At 41.6% G+C, this 20443-nt stretch overlaps 1 protein-coding gene across 1 annotated transcript in view; it reads right to left on the bottom strand.

The window, feature by feature from the left end:
* The window catches only part of CDHR1 (cadherin related family member 1), a 43746-nt gene that overhangs the window by 4868 nt on the left and 18435 nt on the right, over nucleotides 1–20443 (bottom strand). The window contains exons 10-16 of the mRNA XM_032694959.1: nucleotides 17546–17646; nucleotides 15736–15939; nucleotides 12518–12670; nucleotides 8064–8228; nucleotides 5873–5940; nucleotides 3095–3323; nucleotides 1957–2211 (exon numbers count right to left, since the gene is read on the bottom strand). Coding sequence (XP_032550850.1) covers nucleotides 1957–2211; nucleotides 3095–3323; nucleotides 5873–5940; nucleotides 8064–8228; nucleotides 12518–12670; nucleotides 15736–15939; nucleotides 17546–17646 — 1175 coding nt within the window. The remainder of the gene's footprint in view (nucleotides 1–1956; nucleotides 2212–3094; nucleotides 3324–5872; nucleotides 5941–8063; nucleotides 8229–12517; nucleotides 12671–15735; nucleotides 15940–17545; nucleotides 17647–20443) is intronic.

The raw sequence follows: 20443 nt of genomic DNA, 5'->3' as shown, positions 1-20443 counted from the left end.
CAAAAGCTTAAGGAGGATGTGACATCAGATTAGTAGTCCAGATTCTGCTGAAGAGACCAACTCACAGAAAGAAGATGCTGTTGCTATCTCAGGCTCTGTGTTGGGACTTGGCATCGAGAAGAACATGGGAAGAAAGGAAAAACTGTATATGAAAAGAATCCATGTCTTCCCAGCCCTCTCTGCTTCCCTTTATACTTTATCAGGAGAGGTGCTCCCTCACTTCCTGTGAAAACTGTACCTCTGGAGGGGAGAAGAGGAAGCATAGAGGGGACTTCATACAAGACACATTCTCTCATCAGGTGCTGCTGTTGCTTCAAGCACTAGAAGGAAATCCAAGAAACTCTTTATCCCAAAGTATCAGCTTTGCCTTCTGCTCCCCCAGCAGAGGAGGCGTGGAGCACCCTCCCTCCACTCGGCACCCATCAGCTCTGTACCTTAGCCCCACATGTTAATGGAGAGATTACCAGCTCATCCAGGAGAGCAGGGAAGGCTGAAGGTCAACAGCAGAGACAGTGCCTGGGTCCACCTGATGCCACGCGCTCCTGAAATATGCACCCTGAGAAACCTGGAAGCAAGGCAGGGAGGCCAAGTGCTCCCACTGCTGGCTGCGGGCGGAAGTTCTTATTTGTTGTATAAACCCCACCACGACTTATGTTTCCGTGAGGAATCGAAGTGTTAAGCAGTTTTTTTCCTTTATATATGTAGGAATGGCTAAATCTCTAGGCTTATCACAGAGACCCAGCATGCACAGCCCCCCAGCTCCACGTGGCAGAGCCTTGCAGTGACATGCTCTGCCCATGCCGAGCTCTGTCACCTGCAACAGGGCTGGCTGGCCCCAACAGGCAGCCCCACGCCAGGCACTGCCCTGCTAGGGCAGACCCAAGTCCTCTGGCAGTCCTGGTTGGACAGGCACTGACATCAGGGACCAGGAGATACTCCTGTATTGCTGGTGGCTAAGTTTATCTTGCTGATGAGCGCAAGTGATCTCTGCGGACACCTTTTACCTTGCAGCAGGCTCTGAACTGTATACAAGAACAATCATGTGAATGTGGTTCATAAGGAGTCACAGCAGAATAAGAGGAGATGGAGAAAACAGAGGAAGATTGTAACAGAGAAAGGAGCAGTGGGAGCACTGTGACCAAACAAAGAGATGGCCAGCTGCTGTCTGTAGGATGAGGTTAGCATCTTTGCCCAGTATGTGTGTGGTCCAGAGACTGTCAGGCTAATGATGTGTTTCTCATCTACTTTAAAGCCCATTTCCTCCCTGCTGGTACCTACTTAAAGGCATGGCAAGGCGGTTACAATAAATAAGAATCATGCAAGCATGCGTTGCACACCATAAATCGCTGCTCGTTCTTTGGCTGACGTAAAAGTTGGACTAAAAGGAAACTCTCAACCTACATGGGCTATCTTTTAGAGTCTCCTTTTTTAATCTGCCAATAATACTTCAGTTATTAAACTCACATCCAAAATTCTAAGTACTTTAAAGCCTTTCTTTAAATTTTTTTTTAATTTTTCCTATGTCATTTATGTTGACTTGCACGACTGCTCTGATTTATTTAATTCTGGCCCCAGCTACTTTCCACTCACTTTTTGTAAGGAAAATGATTTTTTTCTTCTCCTGAATGAAAAAAAACACCCAAAAATTTAGCAGTTAGGATTTACCTTTACTCTTAGGAGTCTATAGTCCTTAATTTACATCTATCTCTAACAATCAGATACAAGAAACTCATCTTCCAATCACATTATGCTCCTACCTTTGTACCTTTAAAATATTTCTGATCAAAATGTCTTTTACATTTGTGGCTGTAGAATCCAAATTCACCACAAGGTTCTAGAAACACTCTACAAAACAGAGCTAGCAAGAAAGTCTCAGAAATGGAGCAAGCAATGTCTGCCCTTTGGTGCCTCTCAAGGATTGTCTCACGTGAGGATTTTTCTAAAACATTTGCTTACCTCTTCTGTGATATCGATCTTCAGAACTGCCGTGGTACTGAAGGATGGGGAGCCTCGGTCTTTGGCCTGTACCACCAATGACCATATGCAGTCTTTGTTTTTTGTGATGTTGTGGATGATGTCCAGGGAACGAATATAGGATTTCAGCTTGATTTCCCCAGTGCTTTGGTCTATATCAAACACGTTGGCTGGGTCTGCTTGCATGATGGAATAATCCACGATGTTGTTGGGTTCTTCTGCATCTTGATCTATAGCCTGGTAGGGGAAGTGTGAAAAACAAAGGTGTTACTGTTTGTATCTTTGCCTGAGGGCAAAAAGTTTCTGAGCATTCACTTCTGATAATATCCATGCCGTGACTGGGCTGGTTTTATTTTATCTTGGAAGATATTCTACATTTTCTAGTGAAAACCAGCAGGACTAGAGTTCTTTTTGTATAAGTGATTTCTATTTGCGATTAAATAAAATCAGAGGAAAAACTGAACCATAACCTATCAGTAGAATGCAAATGGTCCACTGCTGGGGAACTTCTTACACAGCATGGGGGACAAACGTGAAGTGATAGAGAACAATGGAATTAGCTTCATGCCATAAACTATAGCTGCCTTAATTTTTGTGCTGTGGTATTCATTCTACTAACATTATATGTTGTGCAATCAAGCTTCACGATACGCATTCAAATATGTGTAACATGGGATGTTCTGCTCCTTTGCCCGTGAATTGTTATTGCACTTTTTTACCTTCTGTTCCACAGTGGATCAATGAATACATTTCTACAAAGCTAAGGGAAATAAGTTGTGTGGTTGAGTACAAAGGGTGTCAGGAAGGTTAAGTATTCAAAACCCTGTACTTTCATTCACTCATTTGGACTTATGATTGCTATATAATCCTCCACCAGCTGATAGTTCAAATACTATAACAGAATTTTATATTTTGCCTATGGAATTTATTTCTCCTTCTCAGCCGCCTGTAAATACTATAATTCACACTTTAATCCATTGGTTACAACCAAATGGATGTGCAAAATAAAGCTGCAGGAAAAGCCAACTTTCAGACATTCATCATGACCCCTCAGAATAAACAGCAGAGCTGGGGCTTTTCCAGAGAACTCTGCTTGGTGACACACAGTGCTGTCCCTCACCTCTATCTTCACCGGTGACCCAATGATCATCGTCTTTTCCTGGATGTTTTCATTGAACTCCGGAGAGTGGTCATTGACATCTAGCACAGTGATAAACACTTCAGCCAAGCTGTATTTTCCGTCTGTGTCCTCTGCTTTCACATAGAAATTATACTTCGAGTTCACTTCAGCATCTAACACAGCCCAGGGCTGGGTGTAAATTATGCCTGTTGATGGGTGGATTAGGAACCTGGAAAAGAAGCAAGAAAAGACTTTGGGGTTTTTTGATCACTTAATGCATGCTTAGAGCCCAACTTTGCCTCAGGCTGCAAACACTGAAATGCTGAGCCCAAAGACTGGTTCTCTTCACCTAACTCCTGTCTGGCTGATCTTTCCAAATCCTTTGCTCTACCTATTTTTTGTCTAGTTCCTTTAGGTTTGAAAATCAGAGAACTATCAGTGTCTTATGTGTTTCTATCTGTTGTGCATTAGCCATTTTAGCTTCATTTTCTGTTAAAAGTCTTTGTCCTCAGTAAATGCTCGGTGTGATGGCCTTCTCCCAGAGTGATTTCCTTGCATTAAAACATTAAGCCTATTTTTACTTTTCCCTCCCCCCCCAGTTTAAAAGTACAATGTATTAGATCGTGTCCTGCATAAATTAAGATTTATTATATCACCTGGATAGCTAAGGGAAGTGTGCTGCATATCATAGTTAAGCTCTTCTCAGAATGGGTAAGAAAAATGTCTGCTCTCAAATCTCCCAAACTGCAGGGCAAATTATCTTCTCCAAAAATAATCACTTTTCCATAGACTGGCACTGAGATGGAGTGGGTGTTCAGATTTATCTGTTTCAAGTTCAATTCTACACATTTGTAATTACTGAAACACTGTCAAAGTGTCAGCCCAAAGCTTGGATTTATAAAGAAGATACCAAAGCAGTGCCTTTTTAAAATGGACTGCTGATGTAGACTCCAAGCAGTTGGGCTTTTAACAGATGAAAGCTTTTATATACCCTTTGATTAATGTACAGGATAACAAAATATTTTCTGTATTCCCACTGTGAATCCAATTGAAAGTGATTATAAAAGGTGCACTTAGCAATCCAGAATCTTCAGTTATTCTCATTACCCTATTAAGTATAGACACAAATTTTGATGAGAGCCAAGACCTGGAGGTGGAAATAGCTGTGCAAACTTTAGGTAGGAGACAGTGCCTGTGCTAAATGCCTCCTTAGCACTCGACCCAGTCTAACCATGTAGAGAGTACTCTCATCACTCCCATTTCAGTGGAAAAACAGAAACACTCGCACTGGCAGTTTGGATTACCAAGATAAAATTATCAGCATAATGTTTTTATCTTCAACAGTTAACACTATTTATCTTACTGTAGTACAATTCATTTTTCTGCCTGTGTAACTGCACATCCACTGATGTAACACCTAAGACATAAACCATCATACCTCTAATTGAAATTCTCAAATTTGCATCAAACTGTGTGTTCAGCAGATCTGGAGATGCTAGAACTAGAAAATCAATTCAGACTTTCAGAGCTATGCCATTCTGGCACAAGAAAATTAAAGAATACTTTAGAAGGAAAAAAAAAAGTCTTCACATTATGATTTCCTCATTCAACAGCATAAGAACAGCAAGTCTGAGCATCCCCATAATGCCAATCAAAATAAAGTTGCACTTATATTTTTTCTCCTAAATCCTTTGTCAACAACCTTCACAAGCTTCTTTGCACCAGCTGCTACATTCTAAACCTAAGAGGTCTGCCTGTATGACATGACCTTTTCTTGCTTGTCTCTCTGCAGTTAGCAGCTAGCTTAAAGACTTAGTGAAGAGGCTGAAAATAATCCATCGTGGAAATGCTCCTATATGTGTATCCTTCTGGCTACAGAAGAGGTTCACCCTTAACATCTTGGATTTTGGACTTTGATTGTGTCTCCTAAATGGCTTTCACCTTTACAAGAAGAGTTCAGCTTTAGCTCCATGTGGATAATGTGCAGAGAAAAACGGATTCTGGGGATGAGTGCCTGAAAAGCTCATTCATTTCCAGTGTTCTGCCCTGCAGCCCCACCACGTCCAGGAGCTGCAGGATCCAGCAGTAATATCTGTGACAGCCATGCCACTGATGCCAGCCATGTCTGGGAGCCCCAGTCAATGGGCCAGATGCTGGGATGGACCGTGCTGGGATGGACACAGTGACAGAAATGTTATCCCCCAGAACTGTCCCCAAGGACAGTGAGAGAGTGGTAGGCATCATTATCAAATCAAGTAGGCATCAGATTTTTTTCTTCCCTGATGCAGGACTATTAGGTTTAAATATAACATCCAATACAGTTGACCTCCAAAGCTGAAGTTTATATTCTTGAATGTCGTCTTCTTTGATTTACTTTGACAAGAGTTGAAACTGAACTATTTGTACAGCCATATGGACAGGCAAGAGGAAAAAACAAGGGATTTTTTTCCCAGAACTGACTTTTCACAATTAGGCCAAACCCTCCTCTTTCTCTTACAGGCTTTTTTCAAATAGTGATTGAAAAAATCCTGTATATAAGATACTTCAGCTGTCTTATGTGCCTTTTGGGGTTTGTGGATAAAATTCCTTGGGTTCATGAAGCAGATGTTTAATGATCACATTAGTTCTTCTGTTGTTGTTTTCGAGAACTCACAAAGAACATGGCATAAATGTCCTTGGAAATGAGCAGGTCAAGAATGAGCATGTTAGCTTTTTCTAAAATTCCTTAAAAACTCTGCTTAGAGATCATGTATTTTCATTTATTTATTTATTACTTACAGATCTGCTCCTGTTCCATAGATAGAGTACTTGATTTCTCCCCAAAGCCCTGAATCTGGATCTGTAGCCTTAAGAAAAGGAAAACAGAGTCATCCTTTATGAAATGCAAAACTAAATGTTTCATTTCCCTTTTAACAACAGGCCACGAAAAACCCAAATGCTTTTCCCTCTTTTTGTTATCACACTTTTAGTGGGAAATCGCATGAGCTTTACGCACAATCTAACCCCAGGAAATGTCACTGCCAGTCCCAGGAATGCTGTTCAGATGCCGCCTGTCCTTGGTGCCTGGGGACTCTGGCAGGGAGAGCAACGCTAGATGGCCCCATCCATCCACAGTTACCTCATCCTCCTTTGATAGAGATGGAGATAATCTCAACCACGTGAACACACTGCCCGCTCTCAAGCCTTCCTAATTATCAGTTAAACATTAATGAATATTCCCTAGGCAAAATTATTTACTTTATATAGAGTATTTTTAAGCTTCTGCTTGTTTAATTGATTCAATTTAAAGTAATGCATAACAAATGTTTCAATCTATACACAATATTTCAGCTTTGTTTATATTTTAATCACTCTTGTGCCTGTGTGACTTTTAGTAATGCAAATACTATGCCAGATGATATCTTTGTTTCATACTCTTGTTGGCTTCCTCTCTTAGCTCAGGATTAGGAAAGCTATTGATTTGGTAGCAGCTATTTCCATAAGCTCTTGCCTCTCTGATAGCTCTGAGGAGGTGTTATATTATACTGTTGTATCTGGCCATCAAAACTCATGGTGGCAGTGGCTGATTCATTCGTCTTCCTGTTTAAATATTTGAAAACTGGAACAATGTCTTTGATTCCTGCATGGTTAACATAACACACCTGCATCCCTACTGATAGCGGTCATTTTGTTCTTTGGCACGAGCTTGCCAGATTCTCTCACCTCACCATTTTGACCGCAGCTGACTTTAGCACTGTCTAACTTTTCCTAAAACATTTGCACACTTGGGGCTTCTTCCAGAATTGCCATTCTGCATACTTGGAGCATCTCAGTTTTTCAAGTATATTTGTGAATCTGGGTCAGGTTGACAGCACATGACTAAATTTTACACAGACTTCTCAGCTACGTTGTCCTGTGAACTTTGGCTCAGAATGGCTAGTTTTGTTGTTTCTGCAAACATTTTTTAAATTGCCTTTTTTTTGCTGCCCACCTCCTAGAAATTTTTATTCCTCTTACCTCTAAGATAGTGATGTTTAAGAATCTCTGTTTTCTAAAGCTCTCACATTAGTTTCCTCTAATAATATTTTCTGCACTGTTTATGTCCAACTTCTTTTTTGATTCTTCCGTCCCTAAAATTTGCCTTCAGCACTTTATTATTCTGATTATTTAATTTTCTTTCTTAGTTGTAGCCAACCTGTGCTGGAGATCTCTGGCAACCTGCCTCCACCATCCTTACCCATGAGACCTGTGCAAGGTGACTTGCATCACCCACTGAGCCCCAAGTGGCCAGCAGCTTTTTTGGCTGTGTGACATGAGATCTGTTTCCAGTCCCAGCAGCTGCAATAAAGAGATACAGCTCACACTGACAGCTGGAAATGTTCCTCCACCACACAGGGCCCATGTAACACCCTGGCTTACTTTCTATGAAAATGTGAGATACTGGAAAATCTATAGGCATATTTTTCCCACTTACATATGTATCATATGTTTGTCCCAGCCCTAAACATTTTAATGTTATGTTCCTGCCTTCATTAACTGTTGAATTATGCATTTAGCAGCCAGATTCCTCCCAGGAGGAGGAGACTAATACCTACTAAGCAGCCATGTTGTTTTCTTTTTACTCCTACTTAAGCAAGCAAATCCAGTAAATCCAATTCTGCTTAGCCATAACTGAATCTTCCCACTGGACACTGATTTGACTGGGGCCTTCTTAATACTCACAGGCCATGTGGTTTGTCTTAAAAGCAGATGGCCTTTAATTAAAAACCAAAGTAAATTTGTTGTTCTGGAAAACGTTTGCCTAAAACCATTTTTTTCCAGAAGTGTTTTCTTTTTTTTGTGTGTGTGGAAAGGAACTGGAGTTCACTCTGGAAGCTGAATAGCGAGTAGGATTTGCTACTTGCCTCTGCCCACTATTTTTAAGGTACTTGAACAATCTTCACAGAAACACAGAAAAGAGAACATTTCTTAAGAGGTGAATGAAACTTACTGTAACAGCAACCACGTTTGAGCCCCCTGGAGAGTTCTCAGGGATCCTGGCAATGTAGTAGTCAGAGGAGAACTTAGGGACGTTGTCGTTGGTGTCCAGCAAGCGAATCACTATGTCAGCCGTCGAGCTGAATTTCTCCGGCGTGTTCACCTCTATCGCAAGAAGCTAGGGAGAGAAACCCAGGAAGTTAGTACAAAGCAGCTATTGTTTTTTTCCTTAAGGAGTTTCCTCTGCCACCCATGGCTCACTGGTGCCTTTTAGCCTGGTTGGACCAAACAGCTCAAACCCAGGGAGATGATGAGCTAGGTCAGCATATGGCCTAGGCATATTAGATTTCATATGACAGATGTGACTGGTCATAACTAACCAATGCAGCTGGAAAAGCCACAACAGAAGCAAACACCCATCCCTTGGCAGTTCCTAGAAATTAGGGAGACATAAGTACTGAATCATTTTGAATAATCACATAAATTTCATAATGATCTCTTGCAGAAGAAGCACAAGTTCTTCCTCAGGAAAGAAGTCAGGACAATAAACCGCACCAAACAGGGTAAAGAGATGAGAGAACCAGTGCTCTGGGATGTTTGGAAGCAGCATTACCCCTACCCCAAATGCTGGATGGTCAAGCATCAGGCATGTACAGCAGAATCCCATTTCCCAAGGTTTGTGAGAATTCCTACTTATCAGACTTCTTGGGACTTCTACCCTCACTCACACAGATTAGGACTGTATCAGATACCCACGGGGGCTTTTGAATTGCTTCTCTATCTCTGAGGAGAACAGAGAACTCTGGCATCCCACGTTCTCCTAACTCTTCTCATCTGACTGGACAGGCAACCACATACAGCTAAACGAGGGATGGGGAGAAGCCAGCAGCATGGATATTCTGGCTGGCTGTCAGCAGAGCTTAATGCTAGTGACAGGCCTAAATGATCCTCAGCTGAGGGTAGCTGGCACTGTTTGCTTAGCAAGTTGGGTTCTCACATTGCCCCTTAATGCACAGTTAATTGATGCAGGGAAGAGCAGCCACCAGAGAGAAGTAAGAGGATAACCCAGGCATCTGGCGTGTGGTAGTTCTCAGTAGGTTGAGCTCTCACATCCCCATTTGGGAAGAAACCCAAGCAAGTGTTTGGTGAGTCACTTCCAAAGCCACAGATAAGCATAGGACTTCAGCTACTTAGCACAGAATGTTTTGTCTTCTGTTCTTAGTTTAACACAAAAAGTTCAGTAAGACACCTGATCTGGTAGAGCATCAAGCTCAGGTAGTGTGTGGCTGAGCAAGGAAGAGCAGCTTCAGCAACAGAGAGACACCAGGACCTTCACAGCCTCTGCCCCAGGTGTCTGTCCCTGTTGAGTGTGTGTATCACACAGAGTCAGCACTAGGACATCAGTCCTGGGCTCTGTCCTGGCTGCATCCAAATGACTAACACCATGAACCATGGTCTAATGTTTGGTTTCCATGACTGGGCAGAGACCTAGTTAACACAAAGCATGTGGGCTCTAGGACCCTCCTGGTGACAGCACACCAGTAACAGATTGGTGAGCAGGACACTAACTGAGACATGACAGGCTCAGCTGAAAAATCTGGCTGCACAGGTTTTGATCACTCACCGGGCCCTCAGACTCTCACCACGGCACAGCTCCACATGATGCTCAACAGCAGTGGCACTGCTGACTGGCCTGGGGGTACACACTGTGCTCCAGTCCCTGCTCTGCCAGACTCTAATGCCTCTATCATCTTGAGGTGACAGGGAGGGTGGGGAGCAGTTTAAGTAGACAGGGAAAAGGCTATCTCAGTGTCATCTCCTAGGGCTGTTCCTGCTGTGTGAACATTTATAGTGGTTGGAAATAAAGTGTGAAAGGGTACTTGAGGAAATTAATCTCGAAGGATTGCTTGTGATTACTCAGGACACATCTGCTCTAAAAGGCGAGCCTGGTCACTGCATCTCTGTGCTAACTTTTGTGTTTGGGAGTCTCAGGTGGTGCTACAGCAAAAGAAATCTTTGAAGGGACAGTTATACACACATCAGCAAAAATCTCCTCATGAGCAATCTCAGCTCCTAAAGCAGCACAGAGATAAAATCTTAGTGCTTATCGTGCACGTGGAGCTATATCTAAATTATAATATCTGCAGTGAAATAATCTTTGCTGCTGGGATCAGTCCATCTTAGAATACCGTATGAGAGGTATTCTATTTACTTTGTTTTCTACATTAATTTTTATTTCCTCTCCTTTTAGCAGTCACAGTCCAGCTATGTCAACATGCTGAAAACATCTTCCTTCAGAGAGGAATTTTTGTCAGCTTATTTTCTTGCAGTATCTTATGCAGATCTCTGTTGTTTGTTTTATCCAGAGAGAAAAAAAAATAGCATAGAACTATTACTCTGCAGGACTACATATCAACTTTTAACTCAATATCCAGAAGAGCAAACTGACAGACAATCTTATAAGTGGCAGGCAAATTTTTAAATAGAGTTTGATTTGGCAATTGGAGATAATGGCAGCCTCATCTGCAGGAGATGTGTCTGCAGAATGTCCAGGCTCCTGCCAAGGCACAATGTACTCTAAGCTGAAGGAGGTGGAGGCAGGAGGTCTGGCCCACAAAGCATGTCATCTCATGACAAGATGGGACAGCAATATCTGGCCCCCGTGACAGAGGAACTTGAGATCTAAGAGGCCAGGCTGGAGGCATATGAATTACCACAGCTGTCATACCTTGGGAAACCCACTCAAGCTCTTAGACAGCTGAAAATGAAGGAAGTCCTGACTACTAATTACATGTAAGAGCCAGCCCTAAATTGAAGATAGATTTCTCTAGTAGTCTAGGAAGTTTTTCAGTGCATCTCCCAGTCAAATTAGCTTTAATTCCAATCTGGCATTTTACTCTTCAAAAACAAAGCAGAGGAGAGGGATCATTGCTTACAGGAAAAAAACCTCTGAAAATAACTTCTCAAAGCTTATGTAAGATACACATTAAATAGAAATATTAAAATATTTCATCCAAAATTCTAACCAGAATTACTACATTAGCAGCTGAAACTGGGTAGGAAGTGATTTGAACTTTTCAGGAAAATGAAGACAGCAATTAGGTCTTTATAAAGTATTTGCTACCATATATTGCTACCATATCATCCAACTGCACCTTCTCCATTTGGAATCTAGACAAAGGCTGCACTTTTGAAGCAGTGCCTTAAGGTCTCCACTAGAAATATTTTCTGAAAATCTTTCTCCAGTGGAAATAATTTCATTAAAAAAAAAAAAGTTAAAAACTGCTTAAGCTACAAGAATATATATACACATTTTTCTGGTAATTAATTCTTTTGGTATTCATGGAAATCACATTAACTACTTTGATTTCTATTAGTATTCACAAGGAGGCCATGTGTAACTCCTTTGCTGGTCTTTTGGTAGTTTAACCTGAATAAACGTGCACTTATTGTAATTAGTTTTGGTAGCCCTTTATGGCCCTTTCAGAATCTTTCACTTTAATACAGTAATGACGCCTCATATTTTTGTAGCATCTATAACCTATGCAGCTCAAAATGGCTAAGGAACATTACAAGAGGAGACGTGAAACGTACTGCAGTGAAACTTGCTAAGGACACAAAGCAAATCATATAGGAAGAGGGAAAACAAAATTCAGAAATTTTGGCTTCTGGACCATGCAAAAAATTCCACTTTCTGTACATTACAAAACTAGCATATGTTAATACTCAACTTGATAATTTTGGCATTTTTTTTTAAACTGATTGTCTATGCAATTCTTTGCAATTAGAACTGAACCATCTACACTGATGTTCGGAGGCAGCTGACACAAAACCAGACTGCTTAGTTATCTTGTTGATGAGCCAGAGAATCCATCAGGGAAGGTGATAATGGAAGGTTTCAGTTTTTGGATGAAAGCTGGTTCTTGCATGGCTAGTTTAGAGCATGGGTGAGCCTCAGGTCAGCCTGCAAAAGGCCTTAACATAGATAGATTCTGACAAAGGCAGTGAGCAATTTTGGGAAATTATCTTCCAGTCAGCTGGGGTCTTCAGCCTGACAGCATTCAAAAGTATGATCATGCATCAAATTACTTAGCACTAAGCAGGTAAAGTTCTGGCTCCAGAGAAATCAGGATTTCATCCTGTGAATTTATTATTGTGAGAGCAGAAATAACACCCTCAGGGTTCAGTCTAGAATGACTCAGAGCCACCAACATGTACAGTTTCCAGGGAGAGATAAAAATCAACACTGTACACTGACCAGACTAAATCAGTCCACAGATGCATCCACTAAACCTTGGGAAGGTGGTGAACCAGAGGCAGAAATGAGTTTCCCTTACACGTAATATCATGTCACTGACAATGCATCAGACAGCTCCAGATGGATTAAGAAGCTAAATAACCTCAGATACAGAAGCCATCATACCCATAATGATACACTGACAAAGAGGACCTGAAAAACACAAGTACCTTGAAGGTTAACACCTTGAAACTTTCAAAGTCAATAGCAGCAGAATTTTCCACTATTATTGTAACTTGAGCCTCATTCAGGACAGTTTGGGGAACCACTCGGAAGATGCCACCGGGTCCAACAAGGCGGAGGTTGAATTTAGCATTGGCTCCCTGTGAACAAAAGCAGATACAGGATGGTTTTCAGTGAATGATGCATTTCTTACAGCCTAGATTGCTCTGATTCTTCAAACTGTACAAAATAAGAATGGGTCTTACTGCTTAGAGCCCTCTGCTCTCCATCCCTTGGGGAAGAGACTGCTAAGAAGCTTAGTTGTATAATCCCTCCAGCCCTGGTCACAAGACAGACACAGCTTTTCTTAAAATAGATTGACAAGCTTGGTTATTCTTTCAGTCATACTGGAAAAACCTGCAGCAGGATTGGCTGAGAGAGGGATCTTGTGGCAAGCAGCCTTGGGCTTCGTGCCACACACTGTGAGCTACTGCAGGTGACAGAGATGACAGTACATGCACATCAGCAGGCAAGTCCTGCCTCTTCCTCGTTCCTGTTAAGGAAAGACAACTGAAGTACTTGAGCAAGGACAACGGAACCCTAAAACCCCAGTCTTATAGAATGGTTTGGACTGAAAGGGACCTTGTAGTTCACCATGTTCCAATCCCCCTGCCACAAATAGGGACACCTTCCACTAGATCAGGTTGCTCAGAGCCCCATCCACCAGGCCTTGCACACTTCCAGTGTTTGGTCTGTGTCTAAGAACTCACAGCCTGGGAGTTTTTAGGGATGATCAAGATGCAGAGTCACAAAGACATGCAATTTCCAAACAGAGGTGATGCTCCACATTTTGCACTGACTGGATTAAACTAGCCCAGAGTTGCAGGCACTAAACCTTCTGGAAGTTGATGCACCTGGGGGTTGGAAAGGACCTCCACTTGTGCAGAATAAAATCTTACACTCTTGTCAGCTCCAGGTGAAGTGAGAAGCCAAATCCCATGACAGAGATAAACTTGCTAGCCGGAAAGAATATGGGAAGCAGCAGTATCCAAAAGGTTACCACCACTTGTGTGCAAGTTGGGGAGAATGAGCCAGAGCCAGATGGTCAGACTGATTCCCTTAAACCAAACTGGAACATGAAAGAAGATGAAATGGGGATTCTTATATTTCTGCCTTACAGAGAAGATGGGAAAATGAGCTGACCCCACCATACCAAACTCTAAGTTCACCAGTTTCTCAAACAATGTCATGTTTACACTGTGACAGACAGATTCACTGCCTGGCTGGTGTCATGTTCTCCCCCTAGCATGAATCTTGAGATGAAAAATTTCTAATAATAACTTGCAAACAGGACAACTCTACTTTCAGCTGTATCCCTGGAGGGCTTGTTATGAGCAGCTCTGGATGCAGCCCGAGTTCATGTCAAGAGAAAAAGCATTCAGCAGCAGTCCCTTAAGGGAAACAAAATGACCTTGGATCCAAACTCAGTGGTCTGCATTGTTTGGTCACACAAACCCAGTTCTCAGCTAAAGAGATGACAACAGGCTCTCTTTTGCTGGACACTAAAGCCAAACACACAACGCCAGAGCTCCTGAACTATGGAAAATAGTGCTGATGGCAAGAGTGGACAGTCTGACCACACAAAGTCCTCTGCCCTTGGGACTGTACATGACTAGAAGAAGGGTGGCATGGGATGGGAAGAGAACTGCCTCCCTCCAATAACTGAGTGATTTCTGCCAGTGATGTCCACTGAACCCAGATCTGCTCAGAGCAAGAGAATGTCTCCAAGCAGACAGCCATGCGACACAGGAAGGACTGAAGGAACAGCAGCACTGAGCCCTAAGCTCTGCCTGTCAAAGAGGTCTGGGGGAGAAATTTCTGCCTGATTTTCTTGCATGTAAAGATGGTATTTCCATCTGGTCTACACCAGACTTTGCCCACAGCTTCCTCGTCCTCACCTGTACCATCCACTCCCCCAAAAGGAAGAGTCACTAATGGTTGTGACAGAAACAGACATGTTTAATTTTTTTCCTCTCTACACACTCGTCTTATGTGGAAGGGAAAGCATTGCATTCTCTGCCTTAAAAGAAAAGCGACCCATCCCCTCTAGAGCAATGCCTTACACTGCACAAGGAAGCTTCTTGAAGAAATCTATACAGTGTATTTATCAATGTTTTCTGCTTATTTTACAGCCTAACCTGCAGCCTGAATATTTTGTCAGCCTAGATATATATTTTGTCTCTAAATGGAAGAGATGGGTTTTGTTTCTTCCCTTCTGCAGCAGCAGCCCCTGTGACAATAGCAGGATAGACGTAGCACTGCTTTGAAAGCAGTCATTTATCTGCTTGCTGCAGAGCAGCAGAAGGGAGGGGGAAGAAGCCAGTGGGTTTGATAAAGTACAATACCATGAAACCAACACAATACTGAGCACAGTTACAGAAGAGAGCTCTTTCCAATAGTAATATAGTTCTCAGAAGCATTAACCTTTTTTTCTTGTAACTACCTAACCTCAGGCTAACTCAGATGGATGTCATTCATACAGTATTTAGGGATCCCTATAGCAACCATCACCATAGTATCTACCGGCATCACAGGTCAGTTAGACAGCAGGCTGAGATGGATGGAATCTTCTTTCCTTTTCCTTTACCTGGATAGAGTTAGTTTGGCTCTGGCATAATTTTTAAGACTACCTAAAAATATCAGTCCAGTGGGAATGATTTATCAAAGCATGCACTGCAGACCCTGACTGTATCATAAGGGCCAGAAGGACAACATATTGTAATAAAAACAATGTAAGGGTACAGACTATACTGTTTCCTGCAGGGGCTGGAGATGATACAAACAGCATCTTCCCTTTAGTGAAGTTACTAAAGGGATTGGAACCTCTGAGTAAATCATCAAAGGGAGTACGTTGTTGGATATTACACTGGCAACAAGTGAATGTAACCAATACTTAGGGGAAGTTCATAAGGACTGTTCAACTTCAGTTGCCGCAAGAACTGGGCTGCAGGTTTAGGACCACCCTTGTCATCGACAGTATATGACAGACTAACTATATTTCTTGGTCCAGGCTCTCTGTGGTATTGGACCCTACAACTACTGTGTCTGTCCTAGGCTTTTGGGGAATGCAGGTGAAATAGCTGAATTCCTAAAATGACATTTCCCCATCTGACAGCTCATTCTAGTCTTTGAGAAAATAAGACAGGAAAAGTGAAAGTCCATTTACCTGATCTGAATCATTGACTGTGATCTTCAATCCCCTTAAGATTTCACCCTCTGGGGGATGCTCATACATGGTCAGTTCAAATCTGTTCTGGGGACCATTTTCTCCATAGAACGTTGGTGGGTGGTTGTTGAGGTCGACTACACGTATAGTCACCATGGCAAAAGTGTGCTCGGAGGTGTCACGTTCCTGACTAACTTCTGATGCCTGCAGCAGGAGGAGAAAGAAAGGAATTATGAGGATATTTTTTTTTTCCTCAGATTCATGTTCAGGCATTTTTCCACATGTACAAATCACCTTAACACACTAGCTCGTACAAAGATTCACAGATTTATTTTTCTCTAAAATCTCAGTCCATTTCACACTAAAGTTTATGATGATTAGAAGATTATGGTAATAAACCAGTCCCAACAAAGCCCCAGTGAAAAAAAGTCTCCTCCTAGTTTAGTGAGCTTAGTAACTCACCCTAGGTGAAAACAGTTCTCTTAAAACAAATAATCCAAGAGAGGCAAGGTAATTGCTTGCCTAAAGTGTTGACAGAATAGAAAAGGAAGACAATGTTTAAATTTACTATAGTACCACAAGTAGTTCATTGTCACATTGCTGCAAGGACTGCAGTCTTGAATACTTTGAGAAAAACTGTACCTGGGCTATTTAGGTAAATATTTGAAAAAAGAAAAAATACATACTTTTTTCAGACTTACAATTCTAGATGAGCTTAATTTAAACTGGATATAGTTTAGACAGACAGGCAAACCTAGCTGTTTTTCTGAACCAAAATATCAAATCTGTCTGGGTTTCAACAAGTCCAACATGCAGCCCGATTCACTGAATTGAACCTAAGACATTTCTTCTGCCAGGACAGAAACTCTGGTTGATGTTTTTAAAGCAACAGCTATCTCTAACATGCCTTTTTACTGGGTAATACAACACTCTTTTTGTTCCTCAGGTAGATTTTGTAGCCTACAAAAGCTCTGGGTCACCACATAGATAATTAGGAGATCAGAAAAGCTTGCAAGGGCTTAACTCATCCTGCATCTGAGAAGCACTAGCAGACTACAGTAAAGCAGTGTGAATAGACAAAGAAATGGTGCCCCAGTTTAACTGAGACCATGAGAACTCTGTGATCTCCCAGGTACAACATGCTGCTTGAGCCCAGTAGCAAGGAAGTGCCCTTGGGGATGCTACAGTAGTTCTGGCAATGTGCAAAGCCTCAAAGTTGCCTTTAGACAATGCTGTCCTTAGCACGACAATAATACGCATTTGCTGAAGAAAACTGATTACAATTTAACTCTACACACTACTCTACTCTGTACACTCTAGTCTTCACAATTTAACTCTACATTTTTAAATACTTTGTCTTAAGAAATTGCTTAAAATAATGCAGCTTATCACAGGGATACCAGCTCATCAAGGTGTTAGCTCACTGAGGTGTCGACATGTACATGGCTGATCAGTGCCTCAGGAATGGATGCTGATATGATATTGAATGATCTGCCCCAGTCCTATTAATAATCACAGATTTGACTGTTACCTATCTTATCATACAGAGATTACAAGACATTAATTCCCATTAAATCTGGAAACACAGAGAACAGATATCCACAGATGGTAAAGGACGTTGATTTTCTAGACTCAGAGATGAAATTAGGACAAGATGACTTCATTTGAAAGAAGTAATTTGAGATACTAAATAGGCCAAGGAACAAAAGCAATTTGTTCTGTTTTATACTACCTGGCATTCTGTTCAAATACAGGAGGTAGTTTCTAAAACAGGAAAAGTCAGCTGCCTTAAAGTGGTCACAGAACATACCTGAACTTTTAGTTCATACACTTCTTTCTTGAGCTGATTTGGGCTTTTTATCACAGAAATGGCTCCAGTTGTGTTGCTGATTTCAAATGAACCTTCACTTCCTGCAATAAAACCATGACGCTCTAGTTACATGTTACACTCTCTTACTCTGAAACAAGCATGAGCAATCAACTGTACACTTCATTAAGCATATCTTTGCCACTTTTGAAAAATGAAGCATTTCTACGACTGGTCACAGTGAGATGAAAACACAGATGAGGGCCAAAAAGAGTTTCCTCCCCTAGGAATGGCTCACTGGAGTTCTGCTCCTATGAGTAGCTGTCATCACTTTCCTCTCCCCACCCTGGTAAGGTTCCCCCCTTCAAGCCTCAGCAACCAGGCATGCAAATTTTTTATTTATTTCTATTATGCTGTCTTTTTTTATATGCTGGTTCAGACAAAAATAGACATTTGTCATTATAATTAGCAAATGCATAATTAAGTCTCTGAGAAACAAGAACATTTCTCTCACTAATATCAGCTAAGGTGAGAAGTCTGACAATCTGTCTCAAAGAAACACAGCTATTCTTTCTGCAGACAGCATCTCTGGAGAAGCATTTTCTGGTCTTAAACATTTAGTTGTTAAAAAAACCTCTCAGCCTGTTGCAAGGCTGTCCTGAACCAAAAGGGGTTTTTGGAGTATCTGGGTAAACCTCAAGGTTTCTGCACTGAGGCAGAGTCTGACAGGCAGGATAGGGCTGCAGGCTGACTTTGCTACCACCACCCAACTTCTATTGATCTGAAGAGCAGATCAGTCACAGGCTGCAGTCTCTAAAGACCTTGTAAATTTGTCCTGAAGCAAATGCCAGCTTGAAAAGAGGCAGAAGTGTCTCATCATGATATCAGGACCCATCCTGCCATCACAGCCAAAAGCAGGCTGGTGCCCAGGAAGGGGACTGGCTGGTAGCTCAGGGGGCCCTGCCCTGCTCTACTGAGGGGCTGTGGCCATCCCTGCATGCTGCCTCACATACAGTTCTGACCACAACCAACTGTTGTGGCAGAGTCTACTACTGAAAGCAAAAGGGAGGAAATCCCTTCAAATGAAGGAGATCAAGACTTCAGAAATAAAGGAGGATGACCTGAAGGCTCAGTCATTTTTCTTTTTCTCAGTCTTAATTCCAATGCTGATTTTTAAACCATCCAATAGTATCCTGGTTTTGCTAATACCTGCAATAACTGTAACTTCATTAAAGCACACTAGACACTACATTGAACAGACATCGACTCATACAGTGGTCAATTATTAAGATACATTGGACTGGAAAGCATATTCTGACTGAGAAGAAGCTTAAGTCAATAGTGGTTTCAAGCCACCATACTTCATGTTATTGTCTAGGTTATTGTCTAGGTTATTGTCTAGGTATCTCAGGGAAATTGGTAACTTGGAGTATGTAGCACTATATGTGTTCCTTTGTACAGCATGTTCAGAGGAAAGGAGCATTATTATCTCACACTCCCTGGACATGAAATGCTTATTAAGAACAAATAATTTCCTATTTGCTGTTAGTATTTTCTTGCCTTTTGACAACCCGGCCTGCAGATATTGGAATAATGGCTTGTAACAAATAATGCCAGTGTCCGAGGTGCAGGGCTAGAAACCTGTTGAGATCTTTTGTTCTCTTCTTCAACTTTCTGTGCACTAAAGACATATTCCCTCTCTCTCTTTTCCATTTTGCACACAAAAAAAAAATCCTTCATTAATGTGCATAAGGAAAGCCAGCTCCCCATTAAGTCGTATTTTCTGCTACTTATCTGTCATCCCCTTCCATCTTCGTTTTCCACTCTTTCTTGAATACTTACCTTTTTGTTATCCCAGAGAACCCTTTTGGTCCTTTTCTATTTTCTTTGGAAATCTAATATCTCTTCACATTAATCTTATTTTCCTTTGACTTTTTCCCATTTTTTACGCCTTCATTTATCCTCCTTAATTAATTTCCCCCTTGTTTATCATATTTTCATCCTACTTGTTTGGTTTTGCTGCTCATTTTACACCTTTCTTTTCACTTTTTCTCATTTTCCATCTATTGCCTTCTGCAATCTGCAACCTTTTCTTTCTCAATGTTTCTACCCTCTTTTTACCTATCTATTCCTTTGCATTAAAGAGAAACCTCAGCATGGGTCCCATCTCACACCAACACAAAAACTTGGTCACAACCCTCTCTGTTCTCTCTAGACCCGGCTGTTTAGGTCATGTAACACAATGAAACACTCCATAGCTCTGCAACTACACCTCAGATTTCTCTTATGAAGTTCTGGGATCCCTCGCACTTGGGAACTGGGGTGCCCAGTTGCTAATGGAAGTCTTGTTTTGGAGGAAGAGGGAACAAACAAAACTGAAGTTGTAGCCTGGAATTTAGTTGAGCTAAGTTGTTGACTTCACCAGCTAATGAATCATCAATTCAGCTAAGTTTCACATTTATGCTATTAAAAGACATGCGACAGACACTTTCAGAATAGCTGATGGAAAGCATTAATCTTCTGATAACACTGCTTTCTCCCACTGCAGTGTACGCCAGTGTTGCTTCACCAGCAAATATAATTTCTTCCAAGAAATCAGAGGCTTCATTGTTTAGCCACTTTATTCACAGTATTAATAAAAATGTGCCTCTAAATTCCGTGTCTGGATCTCCCAGTAAGGTCTCTCTCTTCCCAGATTAAATGATAGAGATGCTCAGTAGCAGTGAATACATCTCCCTTTATGCTTTCTGAAATGACAAGCAGGCTACTGATGCCTAACAAATCAGCAACATTAACAGCTCCAAGCACAGTTCTGTGAAGCAGATATTAAAAGTCACTGAATTGTATCTTAGCTATTCTCTGGTAGACAGAGCCGTGGAGTTGTTTGAGGTACCTGACATT

This window comes from Chiroxiphia lanceolata, chromosome 8 (assembly GCF_009829145.1).
Source record: "Chiroxiphia lanceolata isolate bChiLan1 chromosome 8, bChiLan1.pri, whole genome shotgun sequence".
NCBI classification, from domain to species: Eukaryota; Metazoa; Chordata; class Aves; order Passeriformes; family Pipridae; genus Chiroxiphia; species Chiroxiphia lanceolata.
The sequence above is the reverse complement of the archived record's forward strand: the minus strand, read 5'-3'. Positions and strand labels throughout refer to the sequence as shown.